The sequence below is a fragment of the Neophocaena asiaeorientalis genome, unplaced genomic scaffold (genome assembly GCF_003031525.2).
Source record: "Neophocaena asiaeorientalis asiaeorientalis breed wild unplaced genomic scaffold, Neophocaena_asiaeorientalis_V1.1 scaffold505, whole genome shotgun sequence".
Lineage (NCBI taxonomy): Eukaryota > Metazoa > Chordata > Mammalia > Artiodactyla > Phocoenidae > Neophocaena > Neophocaena asiaeorientalis.
The window spans coordinates 364,367-382,535 of record NW_020174704.1 but is presented as its reverse complement, the minus strand read 5'-3'; the positions used below and the strand labels follow the sequence as shown (position 1 = coordinate 382,535).

Sequence of the window (18,169 nt, the reverse complement as noted above, 5' to 3'; positions counted from 1 at the left end):
CTCCCCCTCACCACCTACACACACACACACACACACACACACACACACACACACACACACACACACCTCTCTCCGGGGGCCCGGCTCCTCTCACTGCATCCGCTCCCTCCCCACCATCTAACCAGAGGGGAGTCTGACTGCCCCTGCAAGCTTATTCCCCAGGGGCACCCTAACAGTCCCAAGGTACTTTGGGCCCTCTTCCTTCTAATTGTGGATGGAAGCACTTCCCTCCAGGAAGGAATCTCAGTCATCAGCAAACCTATGGAGAAATCAAGGTAGGCTATAGCTTGGACTTGTGCTTACTTCTTTTTCCTTCAGATATTGTCTTGTTCATTTCGGTGTCCTCAGAACCTAGCACTGTGCCTGACACATAATAGGTGCTCAATAAATCATTTATAAATGCTTAAAGACCTATTAGCAATAACCAACTGAAGGATGGTCTCACAGTCCTTTCCAGATGCCTCAGAATGTTTGGTGACTTATTCTTGGGCAACCCTCAGCCTTCTGAAGACTTGTGCTTTCCGTCCTTCAGCCCAAAGACTCACAGACGTTTATTCTGCGTTTACTGGCAGGCCAAAAATTATTCTATTTAATTTCACTGAAATAATCACCCTAATAATTTACACTTATCCCATGTTACTTTGTAATCAGGCACAGTGCCAAGAACCTCACACATTATCCATGTAATGTTCACAACGACTCTATGAGGTAGATATAATTATTACCCTCATTTTACAGATTAAAAAAAAGACAGTGAAGTTAGGCAATTTGCCCACAATCACAGAGTTAGTGGCAGCGCAGGGATTTAAATAGGCAACAGACCCAGAGCCCAAACCCTTAACTAATATGCTATATTGTATGATAAAATGTAGTGATATCTCATTTCATAACACATTTTTCAAATATCTTGTAAAATGTCCCTATGGTTATCAGAGTTTGAAACATCTAGGTAAGAAGCCTAGGGGTTAGGCTGCGTCATATTCTAGTAGTAGGATTACAATGTCAAACGCCGCACTGGGGAGGCCTTCCGGTTCTGCAAATCTGGAGCTGGCCACGTAGCTTCTCTGCACCTCCCTCTCCTCCATTCTGCTTCTGTTTGTTGTCCTAATGTATATCTCACATTTACTTCCTACAAATAATTTTTAAAATACAACCATTATACCACTGTGGCGCCACTGTGTATTCATTCCAATAAGATTTTAAGTTCAATTCAGAATACTGACATCCCTTAAAACTTTAAAAACTATGTCCTATGCCTGGATGCTAAAAATATATATATTCATTATTAAAGTCAAATGAACATGTTGAAGATATACTAGTACTCATTTGGGAAAGGTACGAGCTTTGGGGAAAATAGTTTCCAATCCTGATGGAACACGCTGAGTTCCAACAAAAAAAGTTCAGGTAAAAAGGTAGAGACAGAAAGAAACCCAGCTTTGGGCTTCCCTGGTGGTGCAGTGGTTGAGAGTCCGCCTGCCGATGCAGGGGACACAGGTTCGTGCCCCAGTCCGGGAAGATCCCACATGCCGTGGAGCGGCTGGGCCCGTGAGCCACGGCTGCTGAGCCTGCGCGTCCGGAGCCTGTGCTCCGCAACGGGAGAGGCCGCAACAGTGAGAGGGCCGCGTACCACAAAAAAAAAAAAAGAGAGAGAAACTCAGCTTAGACAAGAGCAGTGAGACAAGCACAGCTGAATCGAATTTGAAGAGTGACTGTCACAGAAATACTTATGGAAAAAGAACAATGGGACAAATGTGTGGAAGTCATTGTTTCATCTCAAAAGATCCCACTTCTGTCCAACCCTTAAAATTCTACTCCTTCCCTGACACCTCCACCTTCATTTCAAGCTCCTTTGAATTCTGTGCCCTTAGCAAATAGTGCAAGTGCACCATATCATTTCAAACTAGACTAATCTGAGTTCTTAAATATTTAAATGAAACTTTTATTTTGTCAACTAAATTGTAAACTACTCAAGAGAAGCCAAGACTTCTGTTTCGTGTATACATGCAATAAATCATTGCAATCTGCCATCCTCTGTAAAACACTGGTGAGATAGCCATACCCAGTCCATGTAGAGAGATAGGGAACATACAAAAGCCTCCACTGATCAACAAAAATGCCACTGTTGCAGGTCTTATTCACTTTAAATTATAATTACTGACTTGGTAAAATTGTCAAAACACTGGTTCCAACAAAATTAACCTCAGAAATTTGATAAAAGCTTAGTTTCTTAGAACCTCTTTTTCCTTGTAAACAACATTTCACCATGTAAGGCACCTTCTACCTTGCCTGGCACAAATAAGGCACTTGGTAAATGCTGGCTTACCTCCATCCAAGCAGAAATCTCAGCTCCCTCTAGAGCATACAGTGACACCAGTGAAAAACAGGGTGAGCCTAATCAAACTATAGAAGCCACCACACACAAAGAGCACAATGCTTGGAGGAGTGTGAATGGAAGGACTGGGGAGGGGAAAGAAAATAAACACTTAAATTTGTGGATTCGAGAATCTTGAAATCCAAGTTAAAGAGGGAATTATTCATCTCCTTCCAAAGTATTTCAGTTGAAGTCACATAATTGGCAAGAGCTAATAACAACAGTTAAGATATTTTGAGCATCTGCTCTCTGCCAGGTACTGTGCTATACGTACATTATCTTATTTAATCCCCCTCAGTACTTAAAAAGTGTATGCAAATGTCTCCATTTCACAGATGGGAAAACAGAGGGTCAAAGGTGTAGAGCTGTGCTCAAAGTCTCACAGCTATTATGCAGCAACGCATATTTGAACCTGGATCCATCTGACACCAAAGTTCACGCCTTTCCCTCGCAGGTTGCTTCGAATGATACTGTGCTTTTAAAAAAACAAAATCACGATCCTAGTGCAATATAACTTCCCAGAGTAAAAGTCACAGATGGTAAACAGATGGCCCAGACTCAGCCAGACCCCTAACGTTGTCAGTGCCCAACAAAAGCAAGTTCCTCTCTCATGGCCCTTAGCCCTGCCCTCACCATGGATCACCTCTCCCCACTGCCAGCTCCCTGGACCTTGGGATGCCTGCAGCAGGGGGAAGGACATGGGAAGTTACTCCTTCAGACAAGGCAGAATGTTAAATCCCTCCACTCATAGGCACTCGGGTATTTCCAGGTTCCATCTAAACTCCAACCAATCCTTTTTGCATGATGGCTTAAACACAGACATCAGCACTTCAACCCAAATGAGTTTTCTATCACCGCCTGCTAATCTAGAAAGATGTCACAAGCCAATGAGAACAGAAAACAGAGAGGAAAGCACTTGATAAGGGGAAGGAAGTAGCAGCCTTTTACTAAATTATCAAGATATGCATAATCCAGAAAAAGTAAATCAACTAGGCTTCAATTAAAAAAAGGTATGCATAATCCACCCACCTCCATACACACACATCTTGTACCAAACATAACAGCGTTTGCCTCATGACCACACGAAGTCAAAAGACAAAAACATGTTTCTCTGGAGTTCCAGTAAAGCCTTATTTGAATTTGTCCATCCATTCACAATAACATGGATCCAGGCATGAATCCCTGCCTTCAAATGTAATGATCCATGTTTTTCCACGATGTGACTCAAAGATCAGAACGCTTCTCCTCCCAACAGCCAGAGAAGAGTGGTTAGGCTGGTCATTTAGTAAGCACCAAGCGGCCTCCACCCAGGAAGTAAAGGGGAGGTCCTGTGAGTCAGTGCCATCCAGGTCAGGGTAACAACAAAGGAAGGAGTGGAAGCCAGAGGGGCCTGCGGAAGGGGAAGCAGCCAGGCAGCAGCGCTGCCAAAGGGTCAGCGGATGACGCACCTGCCCAGAGCATGCTGGGAAGCTCTCCATCCCCATCCCCTGAACAGAGTCCCCAGGGGACAACCTTTTCTGCCATTATCCTTCAAAAACAGAAAAGGGCCAGTGCTGACCCCCAGAAACACACACACTCTCTCTCTCTCTCTCTCTCTCAAATAGCCTGCCACCACAGGAGGTAATTTGGTGTCTCATGTGATAAAAAAAGGATGACTTGGTTTGCCAATTCACTGACTTTTGTTTAACCAGAACATAAAATGTTAAATCTGGTTGCAGAAAAGAAATAATTAGTAATAGTAATATTGTATCTGGGTAATCTAAAGGCAAGCAATTCAATAAAAAACTAAAATGTTTGCAGGCCACATTTTTTCTTACACAGTGAAAATGCCCTTAAAGGAGAAAAAAAAGATACATTCTTAATTGAATGTCATTGAGAAGGTAGCACTGCTAATTTAACCCCCTCAATTGTCAATACCTGAACATAGTTGTGAAGCAGCAACACAGAGGCAGCGTTTTAATGTTCCATCATGAGACCAGATGAAAGCCTATCCAGAAGCTGGGTGGCCTAACACTACAGGCCTTACTCATTTAAAGCCATTCCTCTCTCCCAGACATTTTCTCCCCCACCATCACCATACAGAGAACTGGGGGATACAGTTGACATTCCAGGCTTTAACCCTGGCTTCACTACTTACTCAGCAGATCTGACCTCAGCTTCCTCACCTAGAAAATGGGGAGTGTGATCCTGGCCCCAACCACTGTACAGAGATGTCAAAAGAGCAAATTAAGCAATGAATGTGGCAGCGCTCTAAAAGAAATATGTATTCAGCATAGAGGGAAAATGTTGAGTATAAATGAGAAATTCAAAACTAAATACAGATCATTTTGATTAAAAAAATTACAACTAGTGAAAAGTGTATGAAGGATAAGATTATTTAAGTGAGTACTGGTATTAGGTACTGTAAAACAGACTAAATATCCCAGTCCTTTCCTTTAATAAAGTGTTTTGGTAGTTATAAAATTATTATTAGTTACTATTAATAGCTTTGGTTGTTATAAATTACTGTCTATACAAATGTGTTTTCAATTTGTTTCTATGACCATTCAGTTACATAAAAGATCATTTGAAAAGGACAACAGGGGCTTTGATGTTCAATATTATCCAAATAATAATTCAACACAATTAGGGATCAAACCTAATTTATGGGTATACATTGGTACATGATTATTATTTTTCATGATCAAAAACATTAAATCTATGCAATGAGTGCGCCATCGATCTGAGGCACGAGAATAAATTATTTCATGTTTTGGTGTACATTGCTAAGTCAAAAGGTGCTTCATTTGACATTACTTGTAATAGAAAAGGGTGGTTTTGCTACAAAAGCCAGAAAAATAAAGTCCATTTTTATAACTACTCAAATTATTGGTCAAGTTTTTACAAATCATTTTCTAAAATTTCCTAGTAGTAATAGCAATAATATCACGGGGTCTTTAAATTAATTAATTTTTAAAAAAAATTTAAGTGCTCAAATTAGCTCAGCACTATTAACACACTTGAAAGGCAAACTCATATCAGCATATTTTAATGTCTGCTGCTTTATGGTAAGGATACATAAGGGTTTATAGTCACAGAATATGTTAACACTTAGAAACCCTTTTTAATTGTGAGAACTACAGTGGTTTTATGCAAAGAAGAACAAAAATTATGGGACCTGCAATAATTACAGTGTAGACACCGTCTTTTTTTTTTCTTTTCTATGAAGGAAGTATGTCTCCTTTGGCATTTGCCCTAACTTTTCTACAAATTCAAAGGATTATTCAGTAGATAGCAAGTGTTATATAGACCACTAATGTAAATTGTGTCTACTTGTTCTGCTTTCTGTAACACTGAGATAGAAACTGTAAGACAGAAAGTTACTTTCTTCTATATGTTCAGTGAATCACTCTAAAACAGCATGTGAGATTTTCCACTGAAACACTGTTCTACCCTAAACTTAGGAAATAAACAGAGAAGGCTTCTTTACCAACAAGAATAACAACAAAAAAATGGTTGAAGATATTAAATGTATCTGATTCCAAAATTACCCAATTACTCTGAAAATCTTCTCTCTTACTTTCCAAGCGAAATATCAGAATTGTATTAGCTTACAATTCTCATTAGAAGTCTAGTTTAAAATACACTAACATTTACTACTATATCCTACAGAAGTCCCCTCACAAAATACTATCAGTCATCCTAAATGAGGTCACACATCAGTGAGTACTTGATGACTTTCAGTGGCGGACTGTCTTTAATGGCATCAGTAAACTAGATCTCATGTATATTTTTGCAACCTTCTACACACAGTAATTTGAACACTTAAAATGTGCCATAATAAATGTACAGTGGCTATGTAGGAGAATGTTATTTAAGGATGATGTATCATGTCTGTAGCTTACTTTAAGATGATTCAGTGGAGAAAAAAATGTATATACAAATAGACACAGATATAGGAAGAGAGAGACAGAAAGCAAATATGGCTTTACTATAGATGATGTGTATCTGGATATTCATTGTACTGTTCTTTCAACTTTTTTGTATGTTTGAAAATTTTACGTTTTAAAATATTTTAAAATGAGATTCTTACACCTTACTAGTTGATCCTTAAAAGTAGATTAAAAAAGTTTAATTATTAAAACATAAAGAGAAGAAAGACTGTTCATTTTTCTAGAAATAACTTTTCACAGTTTATTGGGTGTTCCACATTTTCAATCTTCTTCACATTAAGTACTAATGTTTTCCATCTGAACTGGCTATGAATAACTAACACTACTAATTAAACAAACTCGAGGACATACAAATTCAAGAAAATTACTTTGGTTTTACACAGTATGCTCTCTTTCCATACTTTCCGGACTTTCCCCACATTCACTGTTACTAGACACTAGCTCCATTCACCTCTCCTCTGGAAAATAATCAGGGAGCAGGGCCTGTCATAATTAACACTTATTTCAAACCCTGTGGGCACGCAAAGTTTATAAGAAAGATTTTTTTTTTTAAGCTAAAAGGGTATGTGTGTCTTATAGAAAGTCACGAGCTGGTCAGCTTTTTTTTTTTTTTTTCCTGTTTTGGGGGTTTTTTTGGGGGGGGCGAGTTTTAATGAAGAGCTATACAAGCTTCAGTGAACCTCAAGGACCCAGAGAAAAACTAAGAAAAAATTTTATATTTAATCATAATGTCTTCTCCAGATTTCCAGAACACCAACGTTTTGTACAGTGGTCAGACAAAAGCCAGTAAAAACACCACCTGCCTCTAAAATTCCTACAATCACTGTCGCAGCCACTTATTAAAACAAGGTTACTGAACATTTCTATTCATCATTGCTTTTGTTAGATAATAATGACTAATTTTTCTAGGCATATTTTAACTTCAACAATAAATTTACCACCAGGAACTTAGAAAAATGAGTTTCTGGGACAGTGTATAGAAGAGTGGGCCTGTGCCCTTTAAAATGGTCACTTTCATGAAAAACAAAAATGGCATGAGGAAATGTTCTAGCTAAAAGAGACTTAGCGAAACAGAAAGCTGAATGCAATGTGTGATCCTGGATTGGATCCTGGACCTTAAAAAAATAATAGAAGTTTTTCTACAAAGGACATTATTGAGACAACTGGAGAAATTTGAATAAGGTATGTATATTGGATAATAGTATTATATTTGTGTTAAAGTTCTTGCTTTTCATAATTCTACTGTGGTTATATGAGTGAATGTCCTTGTTCTTAGGAAACACACACTTCAGCTTTTAGGGGTAAAAGAGCATGATGGCTGTACTTACTCTCAAATAGTTCATAAAAAAGATGGTAACATTTGTGCATGTATATGTACATGTGTATATATTTGGAGGGGGAAAGGGAAGGAAGGGAGAGATTGGGAATGCCAAAGCATAGTGGCAGAATGCTAACCACAGGTGAAAATCTGGGTGAAGGCTATACAGGGGTGCTTTATACTTTCTTACATCTTTTACAAAAGTATAAAATTATTTCAAAATGAATTTTTAAAAATATACTTCAAATAAATTCCCAGATTTGTCCAATTAAAAAAAAAGAGTTTCTGATGAATGTAGCTTCCACCAAAATGCCACACCTTCATTTGACCAATGACTACTTAAAATTCTCTCTACTTTCATGACATGAAAACCCCTTCACAAAGTATGCTATTAAACTGTCTAAATTTGGAAAACATCTGGCCTGTCAAGTTATTTGGGGGGGCTTGTGGTTTTAAGTATATTGTTTGAGGTGGTGTATTTGGAAAGAATTCACTTATCATTCTCAGGCTTCATAGAGAACTAGCCCTGAAACAAATGTATGTGGTAGTTCACTGCTACCATAGAGAATCAATAGCCATCTATTTAATTTGCTAAGACAATGTAAATTAGTAACTTCCAGCCAGATATGTGATATACACATCAAACAAACTGCAACCTGTTCATTATGAAAATCTTGTCAACACACACAGAGCCACTTGATGACATTCCACCTAAGGCAGTTTCCACATTTGCAGCTATAAAAATTGTCCTAAGAATTTTTATACAAAGAATTGGAGCTGAGCCTCATAAAAGGGTAATCAATTTCAGCTTTTCATCTTGTGTGCTTCTGTGTGTTTATTTCTACTTTCATTCAGAGGTACAAAACATTCAGAAAAATGTGTGCGATGTTATTTTTCCCTCTGTAAATCATTTATCCTCATTACATCTTTTTAATCTGATGTAGAGTTGGGAGCCTAATCCTGCAGCTCTGAAGGAGTGTGTAGAGTGAAGAATGACAGAGTCAACAGAAGAAAGAAAGTACACTTATCCCCTGGAAAACAAAACAGAATATTTCAAAATGACTCTAAACATAAATTAAGTTTACCCATTGGGAGGTCTAACTTGCATTCTGATCATTTATATGGGGCTGTGTGACTATATACCCGCTGTTTGATAAAAAATGATTATAACCACAGGCACCCACCATAGAACAGAGTGTATGTATAATGCTCGTGACGTCTCAGACATACAGAGCACCTTCTTAAAGAATATCCGTTTCCTTTCCATGGTGAGCAGACATAATTTTTCACTCTTTAATACTTCTACTCCACAAAGTGGCTTATTTTATGAATTATGTTTTGCCATTTTCTCTTACGTTTATTTTAACAATATGAAAAACTGCATTCATAAAATAGATGGTTTTGTTTCATGGTACCCCAAATACTGGTATGTTTTCTGCTCTCTGTTAAAATCCACAGCTCTCTTGCTATTACAAGAATCTAACAGTATTTGTTTTAATACCACTTACTAAAAGGAAAGAAATAAAAAGGTTCTTCTTAATAAACAGCTATTATTCTTGAATACTGAATCCTCATTTAAACCAAATTCATTTTCCAAATCTAATGAATTAAATTTTCTTATTAAACAGGGCACAGAGTAAATAATCTTATTGCCAAGCATAATATTTCCAGCTACTACATTTTTAATTTGTTAATTTAAAAGAACGTGAAATGAATCTACTCCTCATGGCCAATAGTACAGTCTTATTCCAAATAGCACCCTTTAACCAACTTCCTAATGTCAAAATAGCATTTCTACTAAGTGCCCTGGTGTGTCAATGCTTCCAAAGTAAATAACTGCTGAGGTAACCTAAAATCACAAGAATTTCAACCTCTACCAAAAAGAAAAAGGTAACTGCACACAAAAGGGTTCTTCATAAAGGCTTCAACCCCAAGCAATTTTATTTTCACAAACATTATACAGAACGTGCTTTCTTCACGAGGGGCACACCAGGACACGTGGTCAGCCTTCAGGGCCACACCGCTAACCAGAAATGATTATTGTTTCTAGAAAGAGTAAGGCTCCGATGCAGCCACCGAGGCCGCCCAGCCAGCCGCGCCCGCAGGTGGCACCGCGAGCCCGGCTCCTCACGCAGCGAGGATACTGCACAACAAGCCGGGCCTGGGCGCCTGCCAGGACTTGCAGTCTTACATCAGGTCGGGTCCCCTTGCTTTCTGGAGGTTAAAGTTAGACCCTCCTGGTCACTTAAACCCCCTTTGTGGTTCAAGGAAGGAATCACTCTCTCAGAACTCTTAACTTTGATTGGAGACTCTGGTTAAAATTAAGAACTTCAAACCCAGCTTTGAAAAAGTGAAACAGATGTCCTGTTTATTAACTATAAACGGCTCCGTACGTGGGACCCTCCTCTCTCTCTCTTTCCTGCCGCATTGTTTTATTTAATGCAGAGTTAGATTAAAAGGTTAAAAGAGAGAGAGTAGAAAGCAAATATGGACTGTGGATGGGAAAAGTCCTAAATCTTTCTCTAGAACGTAAGAAAGTCTCTTCATAGCGGCAAAAGTGCTGGAGCTGCCCCTCAGCCGGCGCTCAGGGTCAAAACCGGCGTCCCCGCGGACCCCAGTCTCGCCTAACACGGCCGTGCCCACCACCTGCACCCTCGTGGAAACCAGGGTCGCCTGCAGTGGGCAAAGGGGTCCCACACTTGCACTCACGTGAGGACATAGTTGACGCTGACGATGCAGTGCGGCCTGGACGAGCGGCTGTTGTGCACGATGGTCGCATAGCTCTGCACCCACACCCAGCCGCCGTGCTTCGCCAGGAACCGGTAGTATTTGGTGGTCACCTGCCCCTTTACCAGCACTGATGGAGAGACACAAGGCAGCTGATGGTGAACGGACCCGCTCCTGAACCGGTCCAAATGTAATCCCTGGCGGTGGGAAGGCGGGTCCCCCGTGAGCCCTGATAACTGCTCCCAGGGCAGGAAGGAGAGAACGTTCTGGTTAGAACGTTCCCAAATGAACCGACTGTCCTGTTCATTTGCATCGAGTGCTCGGGTCCCTCACGCTTAGCAAGGAGGGCAACACTTAAAAGTTGGGGGATTCCCGGCACTCGATGTTCTACCTACGGAGGGTCTGGGCCGCTCAACTCCGATGCTAACGTTCCCTGTCTCGGAGATTAAACTCAAAGCAAAGCTGTATCCAAAGCTGAAGCGAGTCAACGCGCGTGAGCCAAGTGGCCGAGCCTCGGTTTCCGCTTCCATCTTGGTGGGGGAGGGGGACGGCTATCAGTAGGAGAACAAGACCCCTCCTGGGAGAACTTCACCCAGAAACTCAGAGGCTCGCCCTCGGCCTGTGTGAGGGCCCGCGGATGAGGAGGGAAATGAAGTGGGACCGGTGCTGGGGCAGGCGCCCGCAGGGCCTCTCCTACCATCCCCCACCCCTCCCTCCACCGTCCTACGCCCCGGGTCGGGCAGCGTGGCGCCTTACGCAGGTGGTGGGCGCAGCGCAGGTGGAAGGTGTCGCAGCCGTGCACGTGGTGGTATAGGGTCTTCTCAATCAGGTCCTGAGGCTCGTACCCCGTCAGCTCCGCCACTCTGCGGAGAGCAACCCCGGCGGGATGAGCGCGGGCTGCTGGGCCGTCCCCACCCTCGACAGCCGCCTCAGCGCTGGGTGCCCACCCTCACTTCGCAGGGCCCTGTCAGTCGCCTCATCTGCAAAATGGGCTCACAAGGTAGACGAGGAGCTCTCAGTGACTGAGTGGGGGCCTCCCTCCCTCTAGGCGTGACCCCTTCCCGCCCTGACCGCCCACCTGGAGTCCAGGAAGATGAGCTTCATGTCCAGGCTGGCGCGGAACATGAACATGTTGCTGTGCAGCTTGATCTCCGTGACGGCGCTGGGAGGCAGCGAGTGGCCCACGGCCACCAGGCCCACGTTCTGGTAGCAGCCGTCGAAGGGGGACATGTCCAGGCTGTACTGGCGGATCTTCAGGTAGCCGCTGCAGTGAATGACCTGAGGCGGACGGCGAGGGCGGGAGACTCAGCCACAGCCAGGAAACATCCAAAAAGGGGGCGAAGGGACTGAAACATTTGGAGACTCTCCTCGTCCACAAACCCCTGTGGGCCACGCCCACGCATTGAAGTGTCCAAAGTTATTGGGGCTCCAACGTGTCTCAAGGGAACGACTGTACTGTCCCAGTGAGCTCACTTGGGAGCTGAGGAAAATGCAGAGGCCTGAGCCCCGCCAACCCTAATGCATCCGGATCGCGAAGTGGGGCCCTGGAACCTGCATTCTGATCATGTTTAGTGCTTATTAAACAAGAAAAACTTGGATTCCAGCGAAAGCGCTGGTTCTTAACCTCTGGCAGGGGAGGGGGCAGAATCTGACGCTGTGAGTAAACTCTACGAATCCACCCAAGTTACCGACCGTTTCAGACGCTTTACACAACCCTAAGGCCCATTGCGTGCCCCAGGTTAAGACCCCCAGCGGCCAGGCAGCACCCGGACCCAGTGAGACGTATGCAATCTTAAAATGTAGTCCCCAGGTGCTCGCGAAGTTTAATGGCCCTGGCGGTGCGCCCGGCGCTGTGACGCGTGCGGGGCACTGTGGTCCCGGCGGCCTGAACCTCCCTCCCACGCCGCCGCACGTGCCTCTGGTCCTGCCCCGTTCACCTGCACCAGGCTCGGTGGCTGCGGCCGCCACGGGGCGTGGATCTCCCCTCTCAGCCACGCACCTTGTAGCCGCCGCAGGTGAGGCCCGCGTTCCTCTTGGCCAAGACGCACTTCATCCTCAGGAAGAAGGAGCGCTCGATCTCGTACTCTGGAGAGAGGAGCGGACGGAGGCACAGGACGTGAGGCCGGCGGTGCGGCGCCATGTCCCTGCCACGGCTAACGGAGGAAGAGCTACCAGGGACTGCGATGGGTCGGAGTGTCACCGGCGCGCGTCCGCCTTACCCTGGACGAAGTGAGAGTGGTAGGGCTGGTGGGCAGTGAGCACCGCCGTCATCTCGTCGTGGTCCGCAGGGTGGATGTATTCGTAAATGCTGTTCCCGGTCAGCTCTACCTGTAAAGAGGGGGGTATCACCGTCTCCGAGGAGGTGGGATGCCCCACGGAGGGGCTGGAAGATTGAGCCAGAGGTCTGCAGGGCTATGAGGACAGGAGCCACAGCTCTAGAGTCGGTCCTGAGTTCTAATTCCAGTTCTGCTGCCTGCTACCTATTGCAACCTATCTAAGCCTCAGTTTCCTTATCTATGAGAGGAAAGAATAATAATAGTAATTGAAGTAGTAATAGTAGTAGCTTCCTGGCAATGTTCTGGTGAAGACATCATGACATGAGTATGTAACCACCTCCCATGATCTTTGGCTTATGGTAGCAGCTCAAAAAGGTAGCCATTGTTTGGGCTTGGGGTGGATGCTAAAGGATAAGTAGAGAAAGAGGGAGATCCAGACCTCCTGCCAGCTGAGATGTTTCCAGTCCCAGAAACACCTATAAAAGCTTTGGGAAAGCCCCACCCGACCCTACCTCCAGCCTCCAGCCCTGGCTGTAAACATTGAAGGCTGGAGGTGTGGACCACTCACCTACCTGAGAAAGACCCAGGTGGACTGAGGCTGTCTCCGAGATGTACATGATCTTCCCATCTGGGGCCACCACAAAGATGAAGCCATCCAAGGTCTGGGGAGACAGAAACCATTGAATGGAGAGCCCTCTGGGCCATCGAGAGAAACTGGAAGGGGGGGTCTTAGAGATGTTCTGCCAGAAGTGCAGAGTGATGGAGTAGACAGGGCCTGGCAGGAAACAGAGCAAAGAAAACCAGCCACAAGAGTCTCTCTTTTGTTCATTCCAAATTTGTAAGCATGGGACATGCGGCACCCTAGGAGAGACTCTAGGAAGCGGTGGACAAGGCTACTGCCCTCCAAGACTGAGGATTCACCAAAATGGACAAAGCAGACATATCTGGAACATACACAAACATTGTGGGGCGGGGGGAAATCACAGCCTGTGATAAGAGGTGGGTTAGGTTCTTGGGGTGATGGTCACTGAGCAAACCAGAAGTTTCCTGTGTCAGTCTTGGAGAGTTTCATAGTGGGATATTCTATAATAGAAAGAGTGCTAGCAGGGTTTGGGAAATAGTAGGCACTGGGAGATGTGGAAGGGCTGGCATCTTGAAAAGTTTGTAGATAGAAGGCAGCTGGCCAGTGGCTCTGGAAAGAGTCCAGGAGAGGGGGATTTAGGAGATGGGAGGCTTTCCCGGCAGCAAGTCCATAGAGTAGTGCTATAGTGTGTATGTGTGTGTTTACATTGATGCATCAAACTGGCAGGCTTTCCATGAAGAAAAGTCTTAGATTTTCACTGTTCCTTTATCTCTGTGAATGAGGCTTCAGTCCAGGCAGTGAAGCGTAAAGATGAGTCAGATCCTGCTCTCAAGGATCTGGAAGTCCAAAACAGACAATTGGCCTAAAGACAGATATAATGAACATATAGCTGAATAGACAGTGCTGTGAGGGCCTGGAGACTTGATGGCCAGAGGTCTGGGGAGAACCAGAGTGGCTTTAGGAGAGCTGTTTGAGTAGAGCCTTGAAAGGAAGCTTGAATATGAGAAGGGAGGAAGGGCATCCTAGGCAGAAGGAATGGCGTATGGAAAGCAGGGACTGGGGGTGGAGGGTGAATCTGGTGTATTCAGGTTTGATGAGTTTGGTGTACCAGAGATGAGGCTGAGGGACTACACTGGTGCTGGATTTTTGGAGAGTTTGAGATGTCAGTCTGTGGAATTTGGAGATGCTCCTGCAGGCATCAGATTTCAACAGAGGTTTCTAAGCAGGGAAATAGCATGCTTAGATGTGTTTTTTTGTTTTTGTTTCTTTTCTCCTGGCAGAATGTGGACAGTGATCTATAGGAGGAAAGAGTGGAAATGAGGAGATCAGAGATGGTCAAAGCTGAACTTGGGTGGTCACAAGGAAGATGAGATGGGGGAAGAGTCTCAGTCAAAGGTGGTTCTGGCTGTTGCGGAATTTGTGGTGGCAGAAAGAGAAGCTGAGACTGACTTCAAGATCATTGAAAATTTAGGGAGTCCTGGTGAGTTTTTGTATGAGTGGAAGTCTGGAAGAAGGAGATAATGAATTCTTGTCTTAGGTATGCTAAACTTCAGGTATATGCAGATTTCCATTTGGATGTGTCCAGTTGGCAGTAGGAAATAAAGGTCTGGCTCTCAGGAGGGGTGTCTAGACAAGAAACCAGGGGGCCATGCAAATGAGAGAAAAGGAGTTGAAGTGGTGGTGTTGGTTGAGGTTGAGATAACACAGGAAGCTGTGAGAGGAGAAACAGAGCTGGAACCTTGGGGGGAATGCCAGCCTTTACAACCAGACAGTAGTGGGAAAACCTAGAAAAGCAGGCAGAGAGGGAGAAGAATCCAGGAAATTGTGCTACTTTAGAGACCCAAGGAGAGGCAGAATGTCAAGTAAGCAGTGTCACATCCATCCAGTCTTTGCCCAAATGTCACCTTCCCAGTGAGGTCCTCTGCAACCGTCCCCATTTAAAATGGCACCACTCAAACACAGCTCGCCTCCTTCACCTTCTTCTTTTTCTCCATGGCACCTACACCACCTGTCATACCATGTGCGCACCTGTGTGGGTTTGCAAGGCTGCTCTCCCGAGAGTGTCAGCTCCATGAGGGCAGGGCTTTCTGTCTGGCATACAGTTGGGCCTCCTATGTTTGTGGAATGAACAAGGTCAGGTGTGTTAAGAGATGAGCATCTTATGCTGGATATCAAAATATTGTGAAGCCTGTGCAGAGCACACCAGCTGTGAGAGATGCCAGAGTGCAAGCAGTGTGGGAGTGAGGGGGGCAGAGTAAGCAATGGAAATTGGGAGGATCATGAAGTCCTACAAGGAGTTTGGGATGAACACTAGGAAAAAGACTGGGCAAGAACTAGAAGGGGTGAGGGACTGTTTGGGTTTTGCTCTCTTGTTTACGTTGATGAGGAAAGTTAGCTGGGTATATGGAGAGCTTTGGGTGGGGGGTCAGTTGTTGAGAGACAACTGATGAAAGACAACTTTCTCTCCCCTGAGAAAGGGGAGAAACAGAATCTTTTTTAGTTAAATTCGGAGGCATGGAGGCCAGGCCTGGGAGGGAATGCTCACACAGGGCCTCTCTTTGCTCTATGAAACTGGAATCTCTTTTGGTCTCTGGGATTGAAGGAGGCACAGGGTAGTGGTGGGACAGGAAAGGCCACGGCACTCCTGCCATGAGATGCTTCTCATGTCTGCTCCAGGAGGGAGACGGGCTCAGAGTCCCCAGTCTGATGCTGCTCGGGTTTGAGGCTCCCACGGGAGGATCCCGTGGTGGACTTGAATAATAAGAATAAGGGGGTGCAGGGTGGGATAAAAGTGTCAAGCCTAAAAATGCCCCCGGGAGTTTTACTATTTTAAATATTTGCTAGGCGACTTACGCGGGCAACGGGCAAGTTAAAACGGTGTACACTGCAAACAGCGCGGTAATGGGCGCCACCACATTGGATAAACTCATTACTCAGGGAGGTGTATGTGTGTACGCGCGAGGGTCCGCACACGGCCCGGGCAGGCCTGGGGTGAGGGCGCGTGGAGAGAGAGGACGGATCCCGGGGGCTACAGGGAGGAGGTGAAACGAGTTGCGGACGCAGCTGGATTCGGGACGTGTGGACTTAAAGCACTGACGGGTATTTCTACCAGATTCCCGTTATTTCCTGGATAAATTCTTCATTTGGGACGGTTTTGCAGCCCGGCCTCGGCAGCTTGGCCTCTGGTTCCCTCTGCTGAATGGCGTCAGATGGCGCCCCCTCCCTCCGTTCAGCCGTCCTGATTCAGGCCTTACCGGGCTCCCTTCCAAACCCAACGCGCCGCCTGTCATGTCACCTCGAAAGGCGCCTTCCACACCCAGCGAGGTTAAGAGCTAAACATTTTAACTCTACAAGGAGTCGTAGGGGCTGCGAAACGGCCACCTCTGGACGGGATCCCATTTTCCGGGAAACAAGAATCCTGGCTCGGGGGCCGGCACCCGGGCCCTCGAAGCACGTGCGCCGCAGGGAGGCCCAAGTCAGTACCTGGAGCAGGTGGGAGCCCAGTTCGCGGCCTACGTTGTCCAGGGGGCTGGTCCTGCTCGAGTGGCCCCACGCTTCGCCGAGCCCTGTGGAGACACAGAGACACCCTTAAAAGACGCACTCCGACCCGGCTGGCGGTTTGAGACTAGTTTCGCGGTTTTGTCACCCAGGCAAGCTTGCACACACGACCCGATACCACCCGGGCTCCCTCCCCACCTAGACCGCAGGGACGCGAGAGGGTAAATGACGGCTCTGCCCGCTCAGCTTCTAACAGGTTTAACAGAAGTGAGACTCCCTCTCGCTCTGCTCGACCAGCCTGGGCTTCTCAGGAAGGGCAGGGTCCTGGCTGAGCGCCCCTACTCCGCCCCCCTACAAGTGGCCGAGTTTGGGGACAGTCTGTGCCCAGAGGGGCCCCGACACCACCAGAACGATAACTTTGGCGTAGGTTCACTAGTGTGCTTAGACGGGCGAGGGACACTATTTCCCACCCCAAGTTTCATCACCCTTATCAAGAGGCCGAGGGTGTCCACCCATCCAGCGAATACCGCTGCCCGCCGGGAACGACCTGAGACTGCGGCTCGTCCTGGTGGGCTTTCTGATTGGCTGCGGGGCTCTCCAGCCATTTTCCTTCCCTGGCCTCTGACTTTAACCCCCTTCGGAAAAATCCGTTTGCTTGAGGATGGCTTCCAGTACCTGCCTCTGCCTTTCCTTTCCACGTCCTAACCTCAGCTCCCTCCCTACTCCAAGAAAAAGCTCTCTGAAAGTCACTTATTTTCAGGTGCTAACACCGTCTTACAATATTTCCGTTCCCTCTTGGACGTAGAGAATCATTCCTCTTCTCTGCTTCCCAGGTATCATCTATTAACAAAGACTGCCCCTTCCTCTCCTTGATACTACCACGTTAAGATCTTTCCAGGTTTTGCCACAAATCATTTCTCTGGTGATGCCTAAAAAATAAAACTCCCTGTATGCCCATGGCTGATTTTTTTTTAAAATTAATGTGGAGTCTGCTATAGTACCTGTTTTCAGGAAGAAAATGAAAAATAAGGCAGAAGAAACTTGCCAAGACCGAGGTTACAATACTTATGGGAAATATCTTTTAACAATGTTGCTGCTGAAATTAATGTAACTAGGTAGTTAAATTCTTTTGTGCTTACACGATTAAACAAGGTTAAACGTGACAAAAAATGGGGGGGTGATTTACTGATTTACTGCATTACGGGACAAATCACTATGAAGTACCCAATGACAAACACTCGCATTGTAATATGGGAGTGGAGGCGGATCTTGCGGAATAAAACGCGGAGTTGGACTCCTGAAATGTGTTGGCCAGGAGCTGCTTCCGAAGCTAGCGATCAAAACCCTGGTAACGAGTAACCGTGAGCGCCCCTTAAGCTCGAATCGGGTCTTTCTGGGTGTTTGCACATTTAAATAAATCTAACGATCTCCCCACAGCTCTGCAAACACTGATGTTCCCCGCCC

General features: G+C 45.4%; 1 protein-coding gene across 2 annotated transcripts in view; it reads right to left on the bottom strand.

Annotated features, from left to right (window-relative positions):
• The window catches only part of SIM1 (SIM bHLH transcription factor 1), a 67,560-nt gene that overhangs the window by 40,080 nt on the left and 9,311 nt on the right, over positions 1-18,169 (bottom strand). For both annotated transcript variants that reach the window (XM_024759328.1, XM_024759327.1), the window contains exons 3-9: positions 16,691-16,773; positions 13,197-13,286; positions 12,568-12,676; positions 12,348-12,433; positions 11,427-11,626; positions 11,105-11,211; positions 10,331-10,478 (exon numbers count right to left, since the gene is read on the bottom strand). In XM_024759328.1, the coding sequence (XP_024615096.1) occupies positions 10,331-10,478; positions 11,105-11,211; positions 11,427-11,626; positions 12,348-12,433; positions 12,568-12,676; positions 13,197-13,286; positions 16,691-16,773 (823 nt within the window). The remainder of the gene's footprint in view (positions 1-10,330; positions 10,479-11,104; positions 11,212-11,426; positions 11,627-12,347; positions 12,434-12,567; positions 12,677-13,196; positions 13,287-16,690; positions 16,774-18,169) is intronic.